The 19182-nt window shown below is 39.0% G+C and overlaps 1 protein-coding gene across 2 annotated transcripts in view; it reads left to right on the top strand.

Moving 5' to 3' along the window:
- Positions 1–19182, top strand: part of AGMO (alkylglycerol monooxygenase) — a 192207-nt gene that overhangs the window by 16219 nt on the left and 156806 nt on the right. The window contains exon 3 of one of the 2 annotated variants that reach the window (XM_037384704.1): positions 3995–4089. In XM_037384704.1, the coding sequence (XP_037240601.1) occupies positions 3995–4089 (95 nt within the window). Of the gene's footprint in view, positions 1–3937; positions 4090–19182 lie in introns of both variants that reach the window. The other variant, XM_037384703.1, reaches the window with a different exon arrangement.

Below are 19182 nucleotides of genomic sequence, written 5' to 3'. Positions count from 1 at the left end.
CAACACACGGATCTTCCTTCATGCTCAAAAGAGAGACTGTTAACAGCTACTGTCTCTGACCCTTTTCCCTTTGGGGGACTGTCCTGGGCACCATGGAAGAGATTTCCTAAACCTTTGGTTTCAGGCTGTAAGGCTGATCTGTGAGTTGGAGGATGCAAAATAGGACTTTGTATGCTTTGAAATGGGCAGCTGCTTTTTCTTCCAATTGAATTTCCTCAACCTTTTCTCTCCTTCATTATCCCATAGGGATCTACCATAAGTAGATCTTCATTTCCTTGTGGAGATTTCATCTCCCAGAATTTCCTCCTTTGATTTTTTTTAATTAGAGGAATTGATAATCTGGCCCAGTAGAAGGAGGAGGGGGAAATGGTTTATTAAAACAAATATTATCACCTTTGAGTAAAGTATGTATGAACTTTAGAAACAAGGGGATGAGATCTCTCTCTCAAAGTCCAAACAGTTGCCTAAGTGCATACTTCGTACATAATAAGAAAATCTTCAACAGAAATGTTCAAAATCCGAGAAATCTATGCAGTGTATGTAATAAGGTTTTCTGTACAGTCTATCTGTTCTAGGATTTATTACTCCTTATGCAGAGGACTGGACTGGATGACAAAAGTCTTACCTATCCACTTCTGTCATATTTATGGTTAAAACCTAACATTTAAATGACGAGAAAGGTTTTTTAAGTTCTCTTCAGTATTTGCAAGCGAAAATGGAACTAGAGGGAGGAAAAAAAGGGCAATATAAACCTTTAAAACTCCAGCTGAACTTTCAGAATTATAATTGAAAGCAAGCTCTGGACTTTCCTATCTATCACACTGTAAATTTTTTTAAAAATATTTAGCTAAGCAGCTCTTCTTTTTCCAGCACTGCATAGTGATATGATGGATTACTCTAAACTAATTACAGTAATCAGCTAGTGTTATGTGCTGTAGAGTTGTGATTCAAGCATGAAGGAAAGAATGAACAGCAAATTACATATATAAAAAATGTGTTGCAGGGTTAGCTCAAGTTTTACACCTTGGCCTCAGCCTGGGGGGGGGAAGGACTCAAGGGTGAAATACTGAAAGCTGATAAAAAATGGAGGAAATGTACCAGTTCACGTATCTTTGGATGTACTGCAAAGGCATTATATGTTAATAAAAGTGAAAGAATAAAGTAAGAAAACAGTACCTAATAAGAACTGATACTCTATGTTGCCAGAGGTGTTTTAAATTTCCTGGCCATTGAAAAGATGTTAAGAAATGCCCATTTCTTTGTGTTTGAATAAAATCAGTTCCCTTCTGACCGGTTTTGAAAGGGATTGAGAATTTATACTGAATTTTACAGATGCCTCGTGAGGTGAATTGCAAAAATCTGGTTGGACACCTATAATCTTCTTTAAAAATATTTATGGAACACAGCTCTTATGAAAATTAAACATGTTCCAGGTGTGTACAGTCCAACTTCTGGGCATAGCTAAGTTGTTTTTGAAGTGGTAGATACACTTGTTGTTGCTAGTCAAGAGAAATTCTTCATCTGCCAGCTGCTGAAATGAAACTTCATGGGTTTTGTTGTGTTTTGCAAGAGAAAAACTGGGATGATTGTGCTAAAGGTAGGAATTAGTTGCAGGCAAGGTGTGGCAGCTGGCTGGGGAAAACACATTTGTTCTTTTCTTCCTGAGCAACAACTCCTTGTAATGCTTCAGCTTCTTGCGATAAAATGGTGGATGTGATACTGTTCTGCTTGCAGGCTAGTATCGGGAGCTTGGGATTTTCAGCTGATTTTGTTCCTTGTTAATAGAGAAACTAGTAGTGGGAAGATTAAGGTGTTTCCTTCTAGCCTTATCCAAAACACTGTTGTGGGAAAGAGGTGCTAACGCCAGAAATAAAAAGCTCTGAATGGATGTCTCTGCAAAAATATGGAGATGGCTGTAAAGTTCAGTCATAGCATCATAGCATGGGGGATGGTTTGCAAGCTGACACAGTCATGTTTGCTGAGGTTCCCTCATGTGTCAGTGCAGCTACCCAAAAGAATAGAGCATGGCCGGACTGTTTTCAGGGATATATTCCAGGTGTGTGAAATAGGGCTTTAAGAGGAGAAGTATAGCGTGCCCTTTTTTAGTTTTGCTAATTTAAGTATTTTTGGGCTCATGCTATAAACTATATAAAAAAACAATCTACCTGAAAAAAAAAAGGGGGGGGGGGGGGGGAAAGGCAAGTTTGGGAATAAGCATCATTCAGAAGTGTCACCGAGACAAGTATGAAAAGACATGGACAGAGAGATGCCTGGAGACTTTCAGCTGATTTCAGTGTAAGGTGAAGCTTTAAGGGCAGAGTAAAGTGAAAAAGCGATGTTGGACTGTGACAGTCTTTCAGCAGAGGTTTTGCAAGGCTGCCACACCTATGTGCAGTTTGTTACCACCTCTATTCAAGTGGTTTTTTTGCAGGTGTGACATTTGCTATCCCCATTTGTAGTTCTCTGAATTTGAATCCCTTAGTCTTCCTTCAACCATCAATATGATTTACAGATTTCTAAAGTCTTTCACAACTTTGCACAAAGGCATTGTTCTGCTGATAATACTGCCACCCTCTCCCAAAAATATACCAACAGCAAAACATCTAAGAACTAGATTAGTTTTTATTGTGTGTAGGTGATGGTGCTAATGATAATCTTATTTCTGGCTCTTAGGCCCTAAACTGAGGTACCTTTAATCCATTGATACATAAAAAAGAATATGTGTGATTTTCCTACAATTAGTATTTTTCCCTACTCTTTTTCTGCATGCTGATTTTCAGAGGCAGCTCCAGTTCAGTTCACCACAGTCCCACAAACACAAAACGGCAAAGGAGGGTAGTGGGAGGGCGTGCAAGGAGGCTGCTGCAGATCATGCTGTGGACAACTCTCTTCCTCAAAAATGCCAGTTTAAATATGCATCAACCTACAGCTGAGGCACCATTTCAGCTACCTAAGCCAATTGTCACTTGAGCCACCCCAGTGTCCACAGCCTCTCATTTCTGTCACACTGGGGCTAACACATCCCAATCTGTACAAAAACTCAACCAGCAAAACCAAAGCAATTTGGAGGCAGATCCCTCTCTGAATCAGTGAAACAAGGTGGGAGGTGGTGGGGCACTGTGGGGAGTGTGTGATCTTGGCAACCTAAATTTGTATTAACCTAAACAGCTGTGGAGAATTACCAGTGGATCTGGCCTGCCCATCCCAGAGCTACTTTCTCCTTCTCCTGGTGTTAGCATTCATCTGTGTTAGGTCGGGGGTAGTTGATCACTCCTTGTTAGCCAGGAACTGAGCAGCAATAAAAACTGCTGTTTGGTGGCTTTTCCGCCTTTGCAAATTCATGGGTTTTCTCCCCCTTTCTGGCAGTCCTGCCATTTTTCTCTATCAATTGCCCTTTCCCTTCTTTTTGAAGGCATTGGGCTTTGTCTCCTCCTGCTGTGTTTATCCCCTTTTAAAGTGAAGTGATATGCAGAGCAGATTGAATATCTCGTGGCTTCCAAAAGTCCTGTCACCATCCATGCCCTTCCTTACAGTGGAAATAGTCATGGTATTTTAATGTCATACATTAGTATTTGAGCATAAATGCTGCTATACTTCAGTCACCTCTACCTTGTAAATTAGCAGGGATGGCTTTCCTCCAGATCTTGGAAGAACAGGAACACAATAATACCTGCAGAGCACTGGGGTGCTTCAGCCTTTGAGCATGCTGCAACATAAGTGATGAGCAGGTAGGGTCAGTTTAAAAACCTTGTAGATCTTAAGCAAAGGTTCCACTGAAGTCAATAGTAGTACTTGACAGAGGTTGCAGAACTTGGAGACTGGCTTTATATGTGTTACAAAAAGACTCCCATCTGATAAATGGTAAGTATAGAGTAAAAATATTATGTAATTAAAGTTGACAAAATTATTGATAAAACATTTTGGATCTCTGTTTCAGTGTTTTATTCAGAAGTGTTGACTTAATTAGTTATATCTATATATGGGATAAGTACAGACTCTTTGAACTGCCCTGGGACTCGCCATGGACATGGTATTTGACACTTCTGGGAGTGGACTTTGCATACTACTGCTTTCATCGCATAAGCCATGGTAAGATTTAACAAGCTCTTAATGTATTAAAATAAAAATTATATGAATTATTTATTAATAAAGTGAGGTATTTAGTTTTGTTTCTATACTTAAACTACTATAAGCATACATAGTTGCTTTTCTTCTCAAGGGTTAGCAGAAACTCACTTTTACTTTGAGCATGGAAAACAGTTTATACATCATGATCTGTATAATAAACGTGGTTATGTGAAAAGAGTATCAATTTGAAAGCAGTACCACAGTGAAAGTAAAGTATCAGGGAAAAAATAGGGAGTACATAAAAATTAAGGGTTAGTATCCCTACACGCCTGTATGAAAAATGCAGCATAGTATATAGATAAGTATTTCAAAATAATCTAATGGATGTACAAAATGGAGAGTAATAAAAAGAAGGGTGGCCAAAATAATGAAAGGACAGCTGACTAACTTAATGTGTTTTAAAATATATTTTTAATTATTCAATCATTGTTTAATTGGTAAATGAATAAAATTTTTTCTATACTTTATATATCTATGGGCATAGGTATATATGTATGAATAAGTCATGTTAGAAATCCTGTCTGCAATTAACACTTGACTACATAAATGCAAGTCTTGCCTTGTTTTTTTAGAAGTATGTTTTTATCCCTTTTAGCTTTTATACATGGAAGAGAAAATGCACAGCTTAGAAAGGATTTAACTTTTATTTATTGTAACAGTGGAAGCCCATGTAAATCATCCACTCATTTCTGTACACATATATTTGAAGATGTAATAATATCGATCCCTGTGTGCCTGTGTCTTATTACATATTTCTGTTCTATACTGACATCATATTTTTGTTCTAGCCTTGTATATCCTATCTGAAAATACAGTAACACTTCTATCAATCCAAATTCTGGGCCTGATCTAAAGTCCGTAGCGATGAAGTAAGAATCTTTTTGTTGTTTAAGAGGCTTTGGTCTGGGCTTCTCAAGCCAGACTGCCTATAGCTCGCAAAAGCGGTGGGATCTAGTGACAATAGTTTATGTAATGTGCTTTCAGAAAGGGAAAATGTTTTGATGCCAATAGGTCAGCGGAATATATGGAAGTAGGTAAGAAAGGAGCCTGAGCTGCAGCGGGGAGTGGGAGGGAGGAAGGGTCCCTCCCGGGTGGGGATGGCAGGCAGGCGTGAGAACAATGCAGGGTGGGTGCAGGGGGACAACAATGGTGGGGGGACAGGGCGGGAGGCGAGGAAGCAGGGGGACCTGGAACAATGCAGCCGGGGGGACATCGCGGCCGGGAGCTGGGAGCCCTGCGTGGGTGTACGCGAGACTGGGAATATGCTTCGCAAACAATGACATTAACAGTGCTGGCAGGGCTACAGCCTCAGGCTGAGAACTGGACCAGAGCAGGAGGCTATTCCTGCATTTTAAAATAAAAATAATTGCCTTCAAGTGTTGGAAAATCACTAGCCAGGCTGTGCTTTCACTGGAGTCAGTGGTAGAATTCCCACTGGCAGAGAAGAGAGCAGGGTCAGTTCTGTGCTCTCTAAAGCAATTGCATGTATTTCTGTTCGTGCAGCAACTTTGCATTTACTCGTCTGTTTTTCTCTGTTCAAAGGGGGTTGCACACTTTGAAATGAATCTTGCTAGCTGTTTTAGAATTAAAATCCAAACCAATTCTGCCTAAACGTAATGGAGTTGAGGAAACCGTATAAGAAAATACTGCTCTTGTGTTAATAAGGTCAGTGCTGAGCATTCAATAAATGTTAATTTACTCTCCAGATTACAGAAATACTGCTTGCAGTTAGGTCTGAGCTACTCAGCAGGGAACTGATGCAACATTGTAGAACATCACTTGAAGTGGAGATTTTAGTTTAACCAGTGCTTTTTTCTGTGGTCAAGCAATGATGAAATCTGTAGCACAGCAACACAGCTGCGAAAGTTGGCCACTTTGGAAGTTGTTAAGGAAATTTAAGTGTAGGAGGTGGGTTTAAAAAGTAAATTGTAAACTCATGAAAAATACCTTTGCACTTTGAGAGGCCAGGGCACTGAAACAGTCTCTGGTATAAACGGACAAAACACCCTTGCACTAGAAAGTGACAGGGCCTGGTAATTCAGGCTTGGATCCCAGAGCAAAGTTAAAAATTAATAGCACATGTATATCCCAGGAAATTCAAGCTGTGTGGGCTTATGTGTGGGGATGTAAATAATAGCGCTAATTGTTTCAAACTGGAAAACTAAAATTCAGATTCATTTTGCAGTTGCATCTTAATACTTTATTATTTTTGATAAAAATAATAATCATCAACACATAGCTTTACTTGTCTCCCAAGCAATAATGTGATAATTCGAAGCCCTGTCTTTTTACTACCTTATCTCATCTCATGTTGTCCATGCAATAATTGGATTGTCCATTCTGCTATTTGAAGAAATCGTCTGAGTCATTACAGATTTTAAAGTTTCTTCTGTAGCAGAAACTCTACTATACAGTATCAGGTTTTTACCCAGCACTTGGGAAGCTATTTTTTCCTCTTCACTATATGTGTGTAATAGCTATTATCATAAACTGAAGTTATACAGCAACAAGAGGAAGTATTTTTAGGTGTGATCTCATTTTGCAAAGGATAGAGTTATTCTAAGTATGTGCTTGTATTTTCCATTGTTTGCAGTAGCCACTAAAAAGTTAGAAAATAAAATGTTTCACCAGTTATTCCAGCATTCTTCTGGGCTTGATCCAACAGCCATTGCAGTCAATGGGAGTACTTGGTTAGCCACTGCTTTTTCTCCTGGTGTTTTAATGAATTTATAAATCAATGTAACTCTTCCCTTTGTTTCAGTAAAAACACCCGTTGTGGCTGTACTAAGGAGAAAAGAACGCTGTAGAAAATCACAGGTTTTGGTTTTATATATTTTTTTTTTCAGGGAAGGATATGTGTGGGTTTGGGGGATTTTTACCAGTTATTTTAATCTATCATATCTGGATTACCCTTGAAGCTTCCCCTCCAGGTGCAGAGTCCTTGCAGAGTTACTCTTGCAGGAGAGGGGGATTCGGTGATCCCAGAGCAGTGCCAAGCCCCAGCCCTGGTGCAGCACACACCTCCCCGTGCCCTGGCCTCACAGATACTCCTGTTGCAGCTACATGAAAACGGCAGTAAGGAATTTGGAGGCTCTGTAAACTAATTTCTTTAGCAGCCACACCTTTTAATCAGGGGAGGAAATCTAGAGACTTCCAGATCCAGGCAAAAACAAGAGGCGCACTTGTGTGGAGCCCAGGTCCCGGCTGTGGAGCGGCTGGCTCTGGTGCGGGGTCTCTGCTGGGCCCAGGGGCACCCCCTGTCTGAGCAGAGCCCATGGCAGCGGCTGCGCTCCCAACCCTGTGCCCCAACAGGGGACAGTGGGGACCTGTAAAACTCTGGTCCTCAGTGTCAGGGAGTAGTTTTTAATCTGTGCTCCCCGCGGGATTGCATCCTGCAGAGCAGTGTGATTTTCTGTCAGCCAGGGGACCCTCCTCTCCTCTTTCAGGCCTTGGAAGAAGCTGTCCAAGTCTGGCAGCCAGCAGATTTAGAGAGCCTGTGTCTTTTTAACGGCAGCTTCCAACACCTCTTCTTTTGTTCTCCTTTAGTGCTGGGGAATTTCCATTGCTTCAGCGTCCCTCCCCTCAGACAACCTGGGAGAAGCGCGTTTCCTTCAGCAGGCCGACCTCCGCAGCAGCTGCATTGTTCTGCCAGGGCTGCGGCGGCCCGTGTCAGCCGCTTGCCCCCATTGTCCGCTGGTGGCTTCCAGCTGCCCTGTGGGATACGTGACATGGTCCCTGTCAGCAACGGGCCGAGCCAATATGAGCTGATGGTTTGAGTTATGTGCAGAGGTCATAAAGTAGACCTCAACTGATAAGCGTATCCTCAGCAGATTCCCCAGCTGCTACATAAAATGTTGAGTTAATGGCGTGTCTCTTAATAATTCTGAGTTTGTTTGTGGTGGATGAGAAATAAGTCTTCTACTATACCAGGCATATTGTGGAGAAATAGGCTCCAAGTTCCACAGATTCTCCCACCCCACAGGACCGATATTTTGGCCAAAGCCAGCTTCTGAAGGGTCAGAAGTCGAAGAAGAAAACCTGAAAACTCATTTCAGTTTTGTCCCTCAAAAGGCCATGCCTCAGGTATGTGGCAGAATGTCTCAGCTGAGGATATTGAGGAGGTTTTCTTTCTAAGATTTCCAATAATCCGAAGCTTTGTGAACTTCTCATATTCTGTTTTGTATAATTTTAAAAAGTGGGTTTCCCTGTTCATGGCCTACATTGCTTCTTACTTTTCTCCCAGTAAGCATCTTTTCTTACAGTTTCATAGAACAACTTCTTCGGCAGCAGAGCTGACTTCAGAAGTTTCTGGCTGCTCTTTCCTACACCATGATGCAGTTTGCCACCCACTCGGTTCTGGAAAAAACCTCCTGCACCACGACTGTGTGCCTGAGGTCACTGAAACAGTCCATGTTGAAGAACAGAGCTGTGTTGAGTTTCCTAAACAATTTGGCTCAGTTCAGTAGTCATGGTGTCAACTTAGCTGTGGTCGAGGACATAAGCAACATAAGCCAGACTGGCTAGCACAGAATCTGTGGGAAACTTGGAGACTTCAGAGAGAGCAGAGAGAATTTTCTCGGTCGGTAGTGCACAGGCAGGTAACTCACTCTTTTATAAGGACCCAGAATGGACAAATCGAGGCAGGTAGCATCTCAAGATTCATGCCGTTAAAATGACTGGAATAGGCAACAGTAAACCCCAGTCCTGTTCTTTCTGCTAACAATATACGTAGTCTGCAATAATAATCCTGATATTATCGCTCTGGACACCAGTGCAATGCTGATGCGGAACGAGGAGATAAGTTTGAACTTGCAAGCCTGTGAAGACAGCAGGGCTCACAGTCTCTTCACCATCTACATTTACTGCTCATTTTGGGAGGTTGCATTGGAATCATATGATAGTGCTATCTTTATTTATCTGACCCATTCCTGCCTTTGAAGTGCTCCTTTCATCTGCATTTTATAATGTATTTGTCTGAAGTTGGTATATTAGAATGGACTTGTTCAGCGGATTTTATATTAAGAATTGATAGTATATTGATATAATCTTGGATTTAAAGTATTTCAGATTTATGGGAAAGTCATTATAATAAAATTATGTCTGACTTTTGTTACTGGCAATATGGTCAGAGACACAAAGTTTTCTTTTTGGGAAGATCTGTATTCCCCTAGAAATATGGTAAATGACAATGTTCTTTTACATGCCAAAGACTCCATCTGAGGGGCACAGGGAGAGGGTTGTGTGCTGGTGGGTTTTTAGGCTTGTCCTTGCACTCTCTTATCTGACCAGAAATTCAGTACTATATTGATTATCCAGCGTGAAACAAATTTAATTCCACCCCAGTGAAAGATAGAAAACTTTGGGAACTGTCAAGTGCCTGAGTGAGGCTCTGCTCTTTCTCGTGTCACAGCTTGTGTTGATTGCAAAGGGAATTGATACCCAGTGATTAAGAGAAATATATTCTCTTCTTGTGAATTTTAGAGAAAACATTTTTTGCCATTCTGTCAGGTGTTTTTTCTTATTTTTTTTAAACAGGCTTGGGAGAGCAGGATATTAAAATGCTGACTCTGCTTGCCTCACAAAAATAGCAAAAGCAATAGCTGGTTGTCATATTTTCTGTTCTATCTTCTGAATGATTCTAGTATAATACCTGCAGACAGCATAACATGAATTGAAAATAAATAGAGTTCATGTGATTATGATTCATTCCCTGCCTTCCAAGTCCACTGTAAATAAACGACACCATTTGTTATTTCTGTATGCTTGTTTTTATACCTGTATCTTTTACCTTTCTCTGACTTTTCAGAAATAAGAGGTGCTCCTTTACCAAGTGTCATTTAATTTTCTGAGAGGACACTAAATTTGTAGAAGACCACCGTCTATCTAAGCAAACCAAAATGTTGCAATTCGTTTTGAAATGTAAATATATATTTTGGTTGAGAAAGTTCACCTGAAAACTACCTCAGCTGCAATGAGGCTTCCTGACGTGGAGTGGTCTAGGGTCCCATAAAATTATAGGAGCCTTCTTGTATTGTTTTCAGGTTGTTATTGTTCGTAATAAGTTCCTGTTGTTTGAAAGACTGATTTCTTGTATACTGGCAAGAATAATGTCCTGATATGAAGTGAGGTTGACTCATTTAGTCTGTTAAATTTATTGTGGCACATACAGAGATAACAAGCCCCTTCTGTTTTACTTTAGAAGCTGTGAGATAAGTGACTTTCTGAAAAATCTCCGTAACACGAAGAGCTTGGAAGATGGAAATAAGAGGAAAGCCACTAGAGCGTTCTCACTTAATTTTAATTTCTGAATATCCAAAAGACATTTACAGGTGAACAGATTTTCTAAATATGTGAAATGCCAGAGGTTATTAAGAATTATGATGACAACCAATCTGCCAAGAAGTTGTATGGCAGACAAAGTGTTTGGCCATGGATTTTTGGCTCTTTAGAGCTACTGCCTCAGAGTGGGAATATGATGTAGCAGAGGACAGGACATGTCTCATTGCTATAGGTGAGGAATTAAGCTGCATGATCTGAGTTCAAAATATAGTTCAAGACATAAGCAGCTTATTTTTTTTTTTTTATGATAGAAGGATACCAGCAGAAAAGTCAGTATACACTTGCCATGATTTTTATAGGTTTTCTGTAAATACCTGGTAATTGCTTTTCTTTGTGGCAGGATACTGGGAGAGGTGGACCTCTGTGGTTGTTATTAGGGCTTCATATGTGTATGAAAGCAATCTTTTTGAAATTTTCTGATATACCAATATATCTTTTAAATATCATGACATATGCATTCCTGAAAGCGTGAGCTGACACTATTATGACACTTCTTATACCAAGCATTCAGGTGGTAATTCCATCTCCTCTCAGCACTGTTTATCTTTTCTCAGGCTTCCACCATGAAGAGGCCTGGCAAGCTCCCCAGTACAAAGTGAAAAAGAAACCATATTCCTCCGTTTTCCTTGCTAGTCATCTTTTCTTATGATTGGGAAAAGGGGCCAGCACAGTTAATATTCCTCTTAAGTATCACGCAAATCCTGCTTTGAGGGTTTACATAAAACATTGGCATTCTTGAGGCTCTATATGTAGACATGCATTTGCTAGAGGTACCTATTATGGGTGTTTGGAGGGTAGAGTTTCATCTTTTTCCTACCTGCAGTGCCTGGATTGTTCCTGAGTGCACAGACTGGGGAAAACGCTCTGGATCAGCTTGCACAAAATCAAGTTTGTAACATGCTTTTAAAATAAAACATTAGAAAATGTAGAATAAATATCCTTAAATATTCAAAGCTGTGGGAAAAAGTCACTTTTTTTTTTCACTTAAAATTTTCTTTAAGGTGGTAAAACCTAAAATTTCTCAAGCTTGAAATGAATTAAAAAAGGCATTTGTGAAATGACTGTCTTCTGAGATACCAGGAAACATTCACAGTATATGGACTGAGCAGGTGGATGTAATGAAGAAACCCACACATTGCACACATGGCTGTTGTGATTACAGTCATGCTCCTGACTATTAAACTAATCTGACAGAAGCATCACTGCACATGAACAACTTAAAACAGTATCTTATGGGATGAAGTGGGAGAAGAAATTTTGCTATAAATTAGCATGGATTGAACATTCAAAAAGTCAACTGTCTTCACACATTTGTATCCTTGGCTATTGCTGCCCTCTAGTCTGTGCATGTGCATTTTAACCGGGAAAAAAATCACTCCCTTTTTAGTCTTGAGTGGAGACATGAGTATGAAAGCATCTAACTCACTATGCAGAGAAACAGTTCATTTGACATGCTTTTCCAAGTGTGCTGCTGAAAACCAATGAAATGGTGCATAACACTTGTACTTCTTAAGGTGTTATAGAACATAAAGTAAAATATGAATTATCCAAGTTTTAAAGTGAACCTTTTTGCAGTTAGTGCATGTGGGAGTGGAGAAACTAATTCTTCTGCAATAGTGTGAAGATACGGGGCTTTACCTGAAAAAAAGATCTGAAATAGTTCCATTACACACTATTTGACCTCCTAAATGTTTTAGAACCACCTTCAATCAGGTAACTTCGTAAGTTGAAGAGAGAGACTGTACGTTTGGAAGTTTAACTACTTCCAAGTTCTAGAAAAGCAGTGCAGCTATGTCTGTCTTTTATTCTTTTTTTGAAACTTATATTTAGAGTAAGTGAAAACCCACCTGAGAATATATATTCTTTTTTCTCTTGACCTAATTTTAAGCCATGTTACTTATTTCAGCTAAAGGCTTCTTACTTAGAAACATAAAAATGCTCACTAATACCTATTTCCTGAATAAGCTGCACACAGATCACTTCGTTCAGGCTCATTTTAAACACATTTTTTTCCTAAACCAATTTTAATTACTTTGGAGATGTCAGTTTTGGATACAGCAGCTTTGCAGACTGTCTTGCTGTAGGGCTTTGTCCTAGACTGGAGGGATGTTTGAAGATGGGCGAGGTTCATTTTTATGCCCCTTCCATGTTTTGCCAATCTCTTGGAATTAGTAGGTTATCAATGAAAAGTAGCAAATGTAGTGACAGTTTTAAATTTGTGATATGAAAAAGTGATTGTAAGGAATTCGATTTAGAGTAAAAGCACACGTCATGTAATTCAGCAAACAGCAGCAGGGGTAACTACTTTTTGTCACTTAAGTTTTAAAGTAGAAGCAGAGGCCTAGAGATGTAAAAGGCATTGTTAAAACAGATGGCCCACTGAAATGCTTGTGCTTTTTCTGTTACAAAAAAAAAGTTGTTTTTCTCCTGCTGTGCTAGTAAAAGTTGCCTGATCATTATTGCTCTGTTTTTCAGTCTGTATAATTTTAGCATGGAGAAAGAAATGCACATGCTGTCTCTCTGCATCCCTGCCTCTGAAGCAGCGCTTTACTTAATAGTCATTGTGAAGACCTATAGTATTTCGTAGTTTCAAAGAGCTGTTTTGAATTTTCTTTTCAAACACTTCTCAAACTGTCCAGAATTTAGCTTTGGAGCACCTTCACAGTCTACCTGCAGGGAAAGGTAAGGTGGCTCCTGGGGCATGTGTGCAGTTCTGTGGCTGGGGGATGTGGAGCAGGGACATGGACGCAGCTCTCCTTCTGGGGAGATGGGCCGTTCTGAAGGGCTTGGGCTTGCACTTCTGTTCTTCAGCAGGATATTGTTAAAACTCTCATTTCTGGAGTATTAGGACTAAGGATGTATCAGAAATACCATTGCTCTTTCCATTTATTTCATGCTCTTTTTGCAATTTTTTCTGTAATTTAAATAGTGTGTATCCATAATTACATGTGTATCTTATGCATGTATACACAGACATTTTTTAAATTATATGTGGTATTAAGTTGTGACTGAAATATTTCCCAGTGTGTACAATTGATCATTTCAGAATTAGCTAAAATTTAAAAAAAAATAAGTTAAGAAAAAGATTGTGCTTTGCTAATTACACCCTCAGTTTTACTGACTGATGTGCACTCCTTGCAAAGAATAGGCACATGATTATTTGCAAATTTGAAAAAGCTTTTTTTTTTTTTCTTTGAGTAAGAAATTTAAAATTACTTTTTAAAGCAGACTAGAAGTGCATTCCACCCCAGCCCCCAAGTGGCAAGCTGTTCCTTTCAGGATATTACTCAGATTTCTAGAAGCTGGATGTCTGTAATAGTTTCCCTTGCTTGCTAAAAATCTAGTGAGGCCATTACCATTTAAAATACTTTATTATACATTTCAAGATTGGCAATTAATATTTAAAGTGTGTGTGGAGCAGACAAAATATTATTGTGTCTGGACAATGTTCTTTGCATGTATGTTTCCTTCAATGCATCTTTATTGCCTTAATTAAAGTATTTAAACTGCCAAAAATGCTTTTTAAGTGTAGGAATGGCGATGTTTTCCACATCACACTCTATCTAAACTGATAGCATGCTGGTGGAAGATGTAACAATAAAAATTGCTAGCCAGTTTTTTTGCCTTTTCCCCCCTCTTTTTAATAGCTAAAATTATCAGTAAATCCTTTTTTGGCATAACTTTTCTTTTTTCCCAACCACAGGTATTTAAATAACCTACAGTATTTCTCCATTAGTTTTTCTCAAGAATTAGTAATTGTCAAACCTGAATAAATTCAGCAAGGTTAAATATTTTAAAAGTAAAATTACTTTTTTAAATCTTAATGAAGATACGCTCTAAATAGAATGTAAATATCCTGTTGCAAGAAGATATCTGCAATGTTCTCTTGTATAAAGCTGTATGAAAGACAGGTATCCTAAATAAGAATCACTCAGCTGTTATAGTATTTATAGCTGGGTTTTTTAAAGCACTTGGATTTGGGCACTGGATGTTGGCCTCTGCAAATTATTTTGAGAGCTAAATGCAAACCGAAGCATTGTGAAAATGTCTTTCTGTTGATGGCAACCAAAAATTGTGACTATTTAAGTCATATTGGTATGCATGCATGGGGAAGTCCAAGGTTTTGTAGGGTCCATGAGGACTCTCGAATCTATCTAGTTACTAACTTTCCAGAAACTCTTACAAACTTTTCCTCTGAAAAAAAATGAAACAACGTTCAGCCTCTCTGATGAGGACAAGTAAGTGGCAGTCATTACGCAGACTTACTAGGAAAATGGGGGGGGGGGGGGGGGGGTATTGCTTCAGAGAATGCAGAGCAACCTGGACACGCAATTTGTAAACATGGGTGAGATTCTCCCTTGCTACTTTTAATACAATTAGAAGAATTTCTTTCTATTTAATGATCATATTCCACTCATATCACTGTTCTAAGCATACCTTGCCATTTTATAGTTGCAAGTTCAGCAGTGGCAAAACTATTGCTCAGTATAAAAAGGGGAGTGCAGAATCTCAGACTGTAATAACACTATGCCATGCGACATGTTTTCACAAGGAATCATTTCAGACATCAGTGATGTCAGGTTCATGCCTTCCATCAACTGGAAACTGGCCTATTAAAGTGAGACAGAAAAAGGTAAGTTTTTTCTTTTGATTTTACAGCACAGTGGTGTAAGGAAAGTAGATGCTTTATATGTGCATCATATATTTTACATGCTTTTGTGTTTTTATTTAATTTCATTTTAAATTATAGTTCCTATTAACACATATGGATGCTCAGATCCTAAAAAGTTTGTAGTCATAAAATCTCATTTTTCTTCAGTAAGGTAACCTATAGTGTGCTACAGATACAAAAATAAAAAGTGTTTCTTACTCAAAACTACCTTTTAATTATTATACTCTTGACTGGAAATTACCTTCTGTCTAAAAAAAGAAACAAAATAAATAAGTAATTAAAAAAAGAAACTGTTCCTGCATTGTTTGTTGCTTAGAAATGATGTGAGGCAGGAATGAGCAAACCTGTCAAAGCCAACTCTCAAGTCTTTCCCACTATTTGTGGCTTTGCTTTTCTGATTGCTCTTATCCACTCATTCTAACATGAAATTTTAATTCTTTTAAATTATAAATGTTGTTGTGGTACTTAAACATGAATTTCATTTGTTGATTTAAAGTTGAAAAATAAATCTAGAAGTAGTATAGAGAAATGCAGAGCTAAGTCTGTAACCTTGTTATATCATTAGTAGCTTCCTTTGTACCATATGGTTAAAATGAATCTGAGTCATGAATGCTTTGTGGCATTCCTATGGGACAAATGGCAGCGTGCAAAGTGCCCACAGTACACATAAAATAAATACATTCTAAATGATAGAATTTTAAGAAGCTGTAATATTAATTTATGCTCTTTTGTCTTTAAATATGGTATGATTTTCAAGTTAACCTCTCTTCTAAGAGCACTTCCACTTCACCAAGCAGAGTGAAGCTAGAAAGCATGAAGCTGGTTTAAAGAAATAACAAAGGAAAAGTGAATGCGACCTCAGTTGAACAACAGACTTAAAAAAACCTCGTTGCATAATTTGAATTCTTGTCCAAAACGTTTTGCTAAGCAATTCAGATTGGATACCAGGTTGGTGATTTGGAAAATTTAAAGTCAGCAGTAGCTTCAAATTACTGAATAGCAAGAAAAACTAAACTCATATTTAGATAGATTCAGAAATGATTACAGAAATATGTATCTTTGGTAATAACATCTGAGTCTCTTAGAGCGGTTTTTGGTTTTATTCCCCCCATAATTAAACTTCAGAGTGTTTTGCAAAGGAGATAAGTGTCATTATGCCTCTCTAAAATAGGGGAAGGAGAGCACAGGCAGATGAAGAGACTTCTAGAACAGTGGCAGAGCAAGGGACAAACTCAGGGGTGACCTCCTCAGGCTGGTTCCTCCAGTCCAAAGGCAGTGCTTCCATTAAAACAACTCTACAAAGAAGGTTATTTTATTTTAAATTAATTGATTTTGATTTGTAACTATCCCAAATCTGAAGTTTAATTGGCATAAGTTTTGCTATATAATTTATTCACAAATCAGTCTGTATTCTGATTTGAATGGTTTCTTCTGGATATATGTAACACTTTAAAATTAAAAAAAAGCCTGTTTAAAGATGTATGATATTTTGCATGTATTGCAGATATAACTGTGTAATAAATACAATTGCATATGTATGCTCCCTGTGGCTTCAGAAGTACATATTCACAGAATAAAAACTACAGTCAAAGGAATCCAGACTGCTTATTTTTATACTTACTGATATCCCAGGGAAAAGGTAAAAAGCAGTTTATAAAACCTGGACAAAAGAAGGATGTAACTTTTTTTTTTTTTACTCCCCTGGGCTGAATCTCAGCTGAAATAACTGACAGTTTTTGGACTTACCGAAGGAAATGATGAGTGAAGATAAATATCCAGATGTTTGCAGGCCAGATGTGTAAGGTTACATTTTGGAAGGCATGAATGCTCTACCTGTGTCTTCTGAGAAGGAAGTTGTAAATAGTAAACATGTTAAATTTTTATTTCTACAACTTTTTTGGGAAAAAAAAGGGGTTCAGAGAAAAATTCTGTTTTGCCTTCCATCTAGCGTCTTAAAAACAGATGCAGGTTGCACATGCAAATTTGCACTGCACACAAGTGGGATTTTTTCAATACCCATTATGTCTGTGTGGCTAACTTAACACCCTTTGTGCATTGTTTTTAATTTAGGTAGGGGAGATGCAGCTTATGGAACTGTCTTAATTTTCCAGCAGTAGGAAATAGGTGTGTCGAGCCTTCAAAAGTTTCCTATTTTCTGTTCCCATGTTTCAAGCTCCTTATTTACGACAACAAAAATTTCAAACCTTGACTTTTTCCCCTCTTTCACCCGCCTACGCTGTCTCTCCCTTTCCCACCTAACATACAGATCTGCTTCTTTTCAAATAAGTTGTTGGAAGCGGCTGCCTGCTCATAGAGCAGCACAGCTCATCTCAGCTTGTGCTTGCTCTCAAACTTGGGAAGAGGAAAGAAAAATCTTGTAAAAGTCAAGTAAATAACTTAGCTGCTAGGCAGTAGGAAAAATATTGGATTTGATTGTGTATTATTCCCATATGGGTGAGATATATTTAAAATTGAAAAGGAAACCAGCTCCCTTAAAACTTAAAGGGACAGATTTTCAAGAATTGGCAGCCAATTTTCACCTATAATTGTACTTAATGTGGAAGGGATTTTCCTCTGCTGATGAGGGATAAGAGGGTCTTGCCACCAGACTAGCAGCGATGCAGAGGAGGCGCCTTCCAGCACGTAGGTGTTGTTACTTGCCAGATCTTTCTCTCCTTCCTTGGGCTAAAGATCTCCCATGGCCTGCAGGGCCCCAGAGAGGCAGTGAGGGCTGGAGCCTGCCCCAGTGCATGGGAGGTGATGAACTCAGTTATGTGAACTCCTTACTCCTTTAGGAGCTCCAAAACAAGCATGTCAAAAGTGAACCCTTTTTTTTTTTTTTTTTTCCTCTCTTCCAAAAGAGAAAAAGGCTTTTACACAGGGTTATCCTTTTCCTGGGCTGGCAGTGTTGCAACATGTTCGAGCCTTGCAAACTCCCTTAAATGGCATGGCCTGTAATTGTAAATGGAAACAGCCTTGAAGGGTTTTTTGTTTGTTGTGTTCATGTAGACTTGTTTTTGTATTCCCATTCTGCCAGTGTGTAAATTCATTAAAAGACATAATAACCATATAATTACAGAAGTCCAGTCTCTTCCTCAGAAAAATTAGAGAGCTTCCAGAAATCCTTGTCTCAAAGACACAGGCTGTCCAACACCCAATTTCTTCAATGACTGACTTGTTTTTTCCCAGTTGTGTATGAAAACAAATAGGGTCTGGAGCATGACCTGAAGATCAGCCATTGCAAGTGTATAGAAATAGCTTGTTTTAATTTCAGTTTAATCCTCAAAACATTGCTTGGAAGTGTCACGTACTCGGGACAAGGGAGAATGTTAAAAGGTGCAAAGAAAGTGTGGAGGTATCACCAGATGCAGCACATACTGTGACAAGTATTTGCTTATAGAGAGAGAAGGGAAGTGGTTAAGAAGAGAGAACAAGGTAAAGGGATGAAGAGTGACCATGAAAAAGAAGCGATGTAGTTGCAGTGGTGTATATATCTATACGTATAAAGAAGTGGTATAATCCTGGTCCTGGGAGGCCATCCCTGCTCCTAGGGCAGCTGCTGCTCCTCGTGACAGAATAAATTGCCAGGCCTTGGGGAAAAAAAACCCCTTCAGCTAAAGGTTGAGTGATGAGCTGGCACTCGGAAGCTGCCCTGATGGAAGCTGGTCCATCACTGTGGTTATGGTGGGCACCACAACCCCCTGGGAAGGCAGAGGTTCTGGACTGTGCCACCCACCTGTTCTTCCCACTTATGGCTGTGGTTTCCTCATGTGGGGAGGGGGTGGGCAGGACAGCAGTGACAAAACACATAGTTCAGATTTGCTAGTCAAACTTTTGTTTTTCAGGCATGTTGTGGTGGCTTATATGCATGTGTTGCCAGGTCTTGCAATATTATTGTCTGTCTCAATAACTTTATTTGCAATGTTGGTTTTGCTGAGATTATTTTTCTTCGGCTTTGTTTTTTGTGCTTATAGGACTCATTTACTTGGTTTTGTTCTGCATCTTGGAGAAGTGAAATCATTTTTATAATAATGGAAAGGGTC

The sequence above is a fragment of the Falco rusticolus genome, chromosome 4 (genome assembly GCF_015220075.1).
Source record: "Falco rusticolus isolate bFalRus1 chromosome 4, bFalRus1.pri, whole genome shotgun sequence".
Lineage (NCBI taxonomy): Eukaryota > Metazoa > Chordata > Aves > Falconiformes > Falconidae > Falco > Falco rusticolus.
The sequence above is the reverse complement of the archived record's forward strand: the minus strand, read 5'-3'. Positions and strand labels throughout refer to the sequence as shown.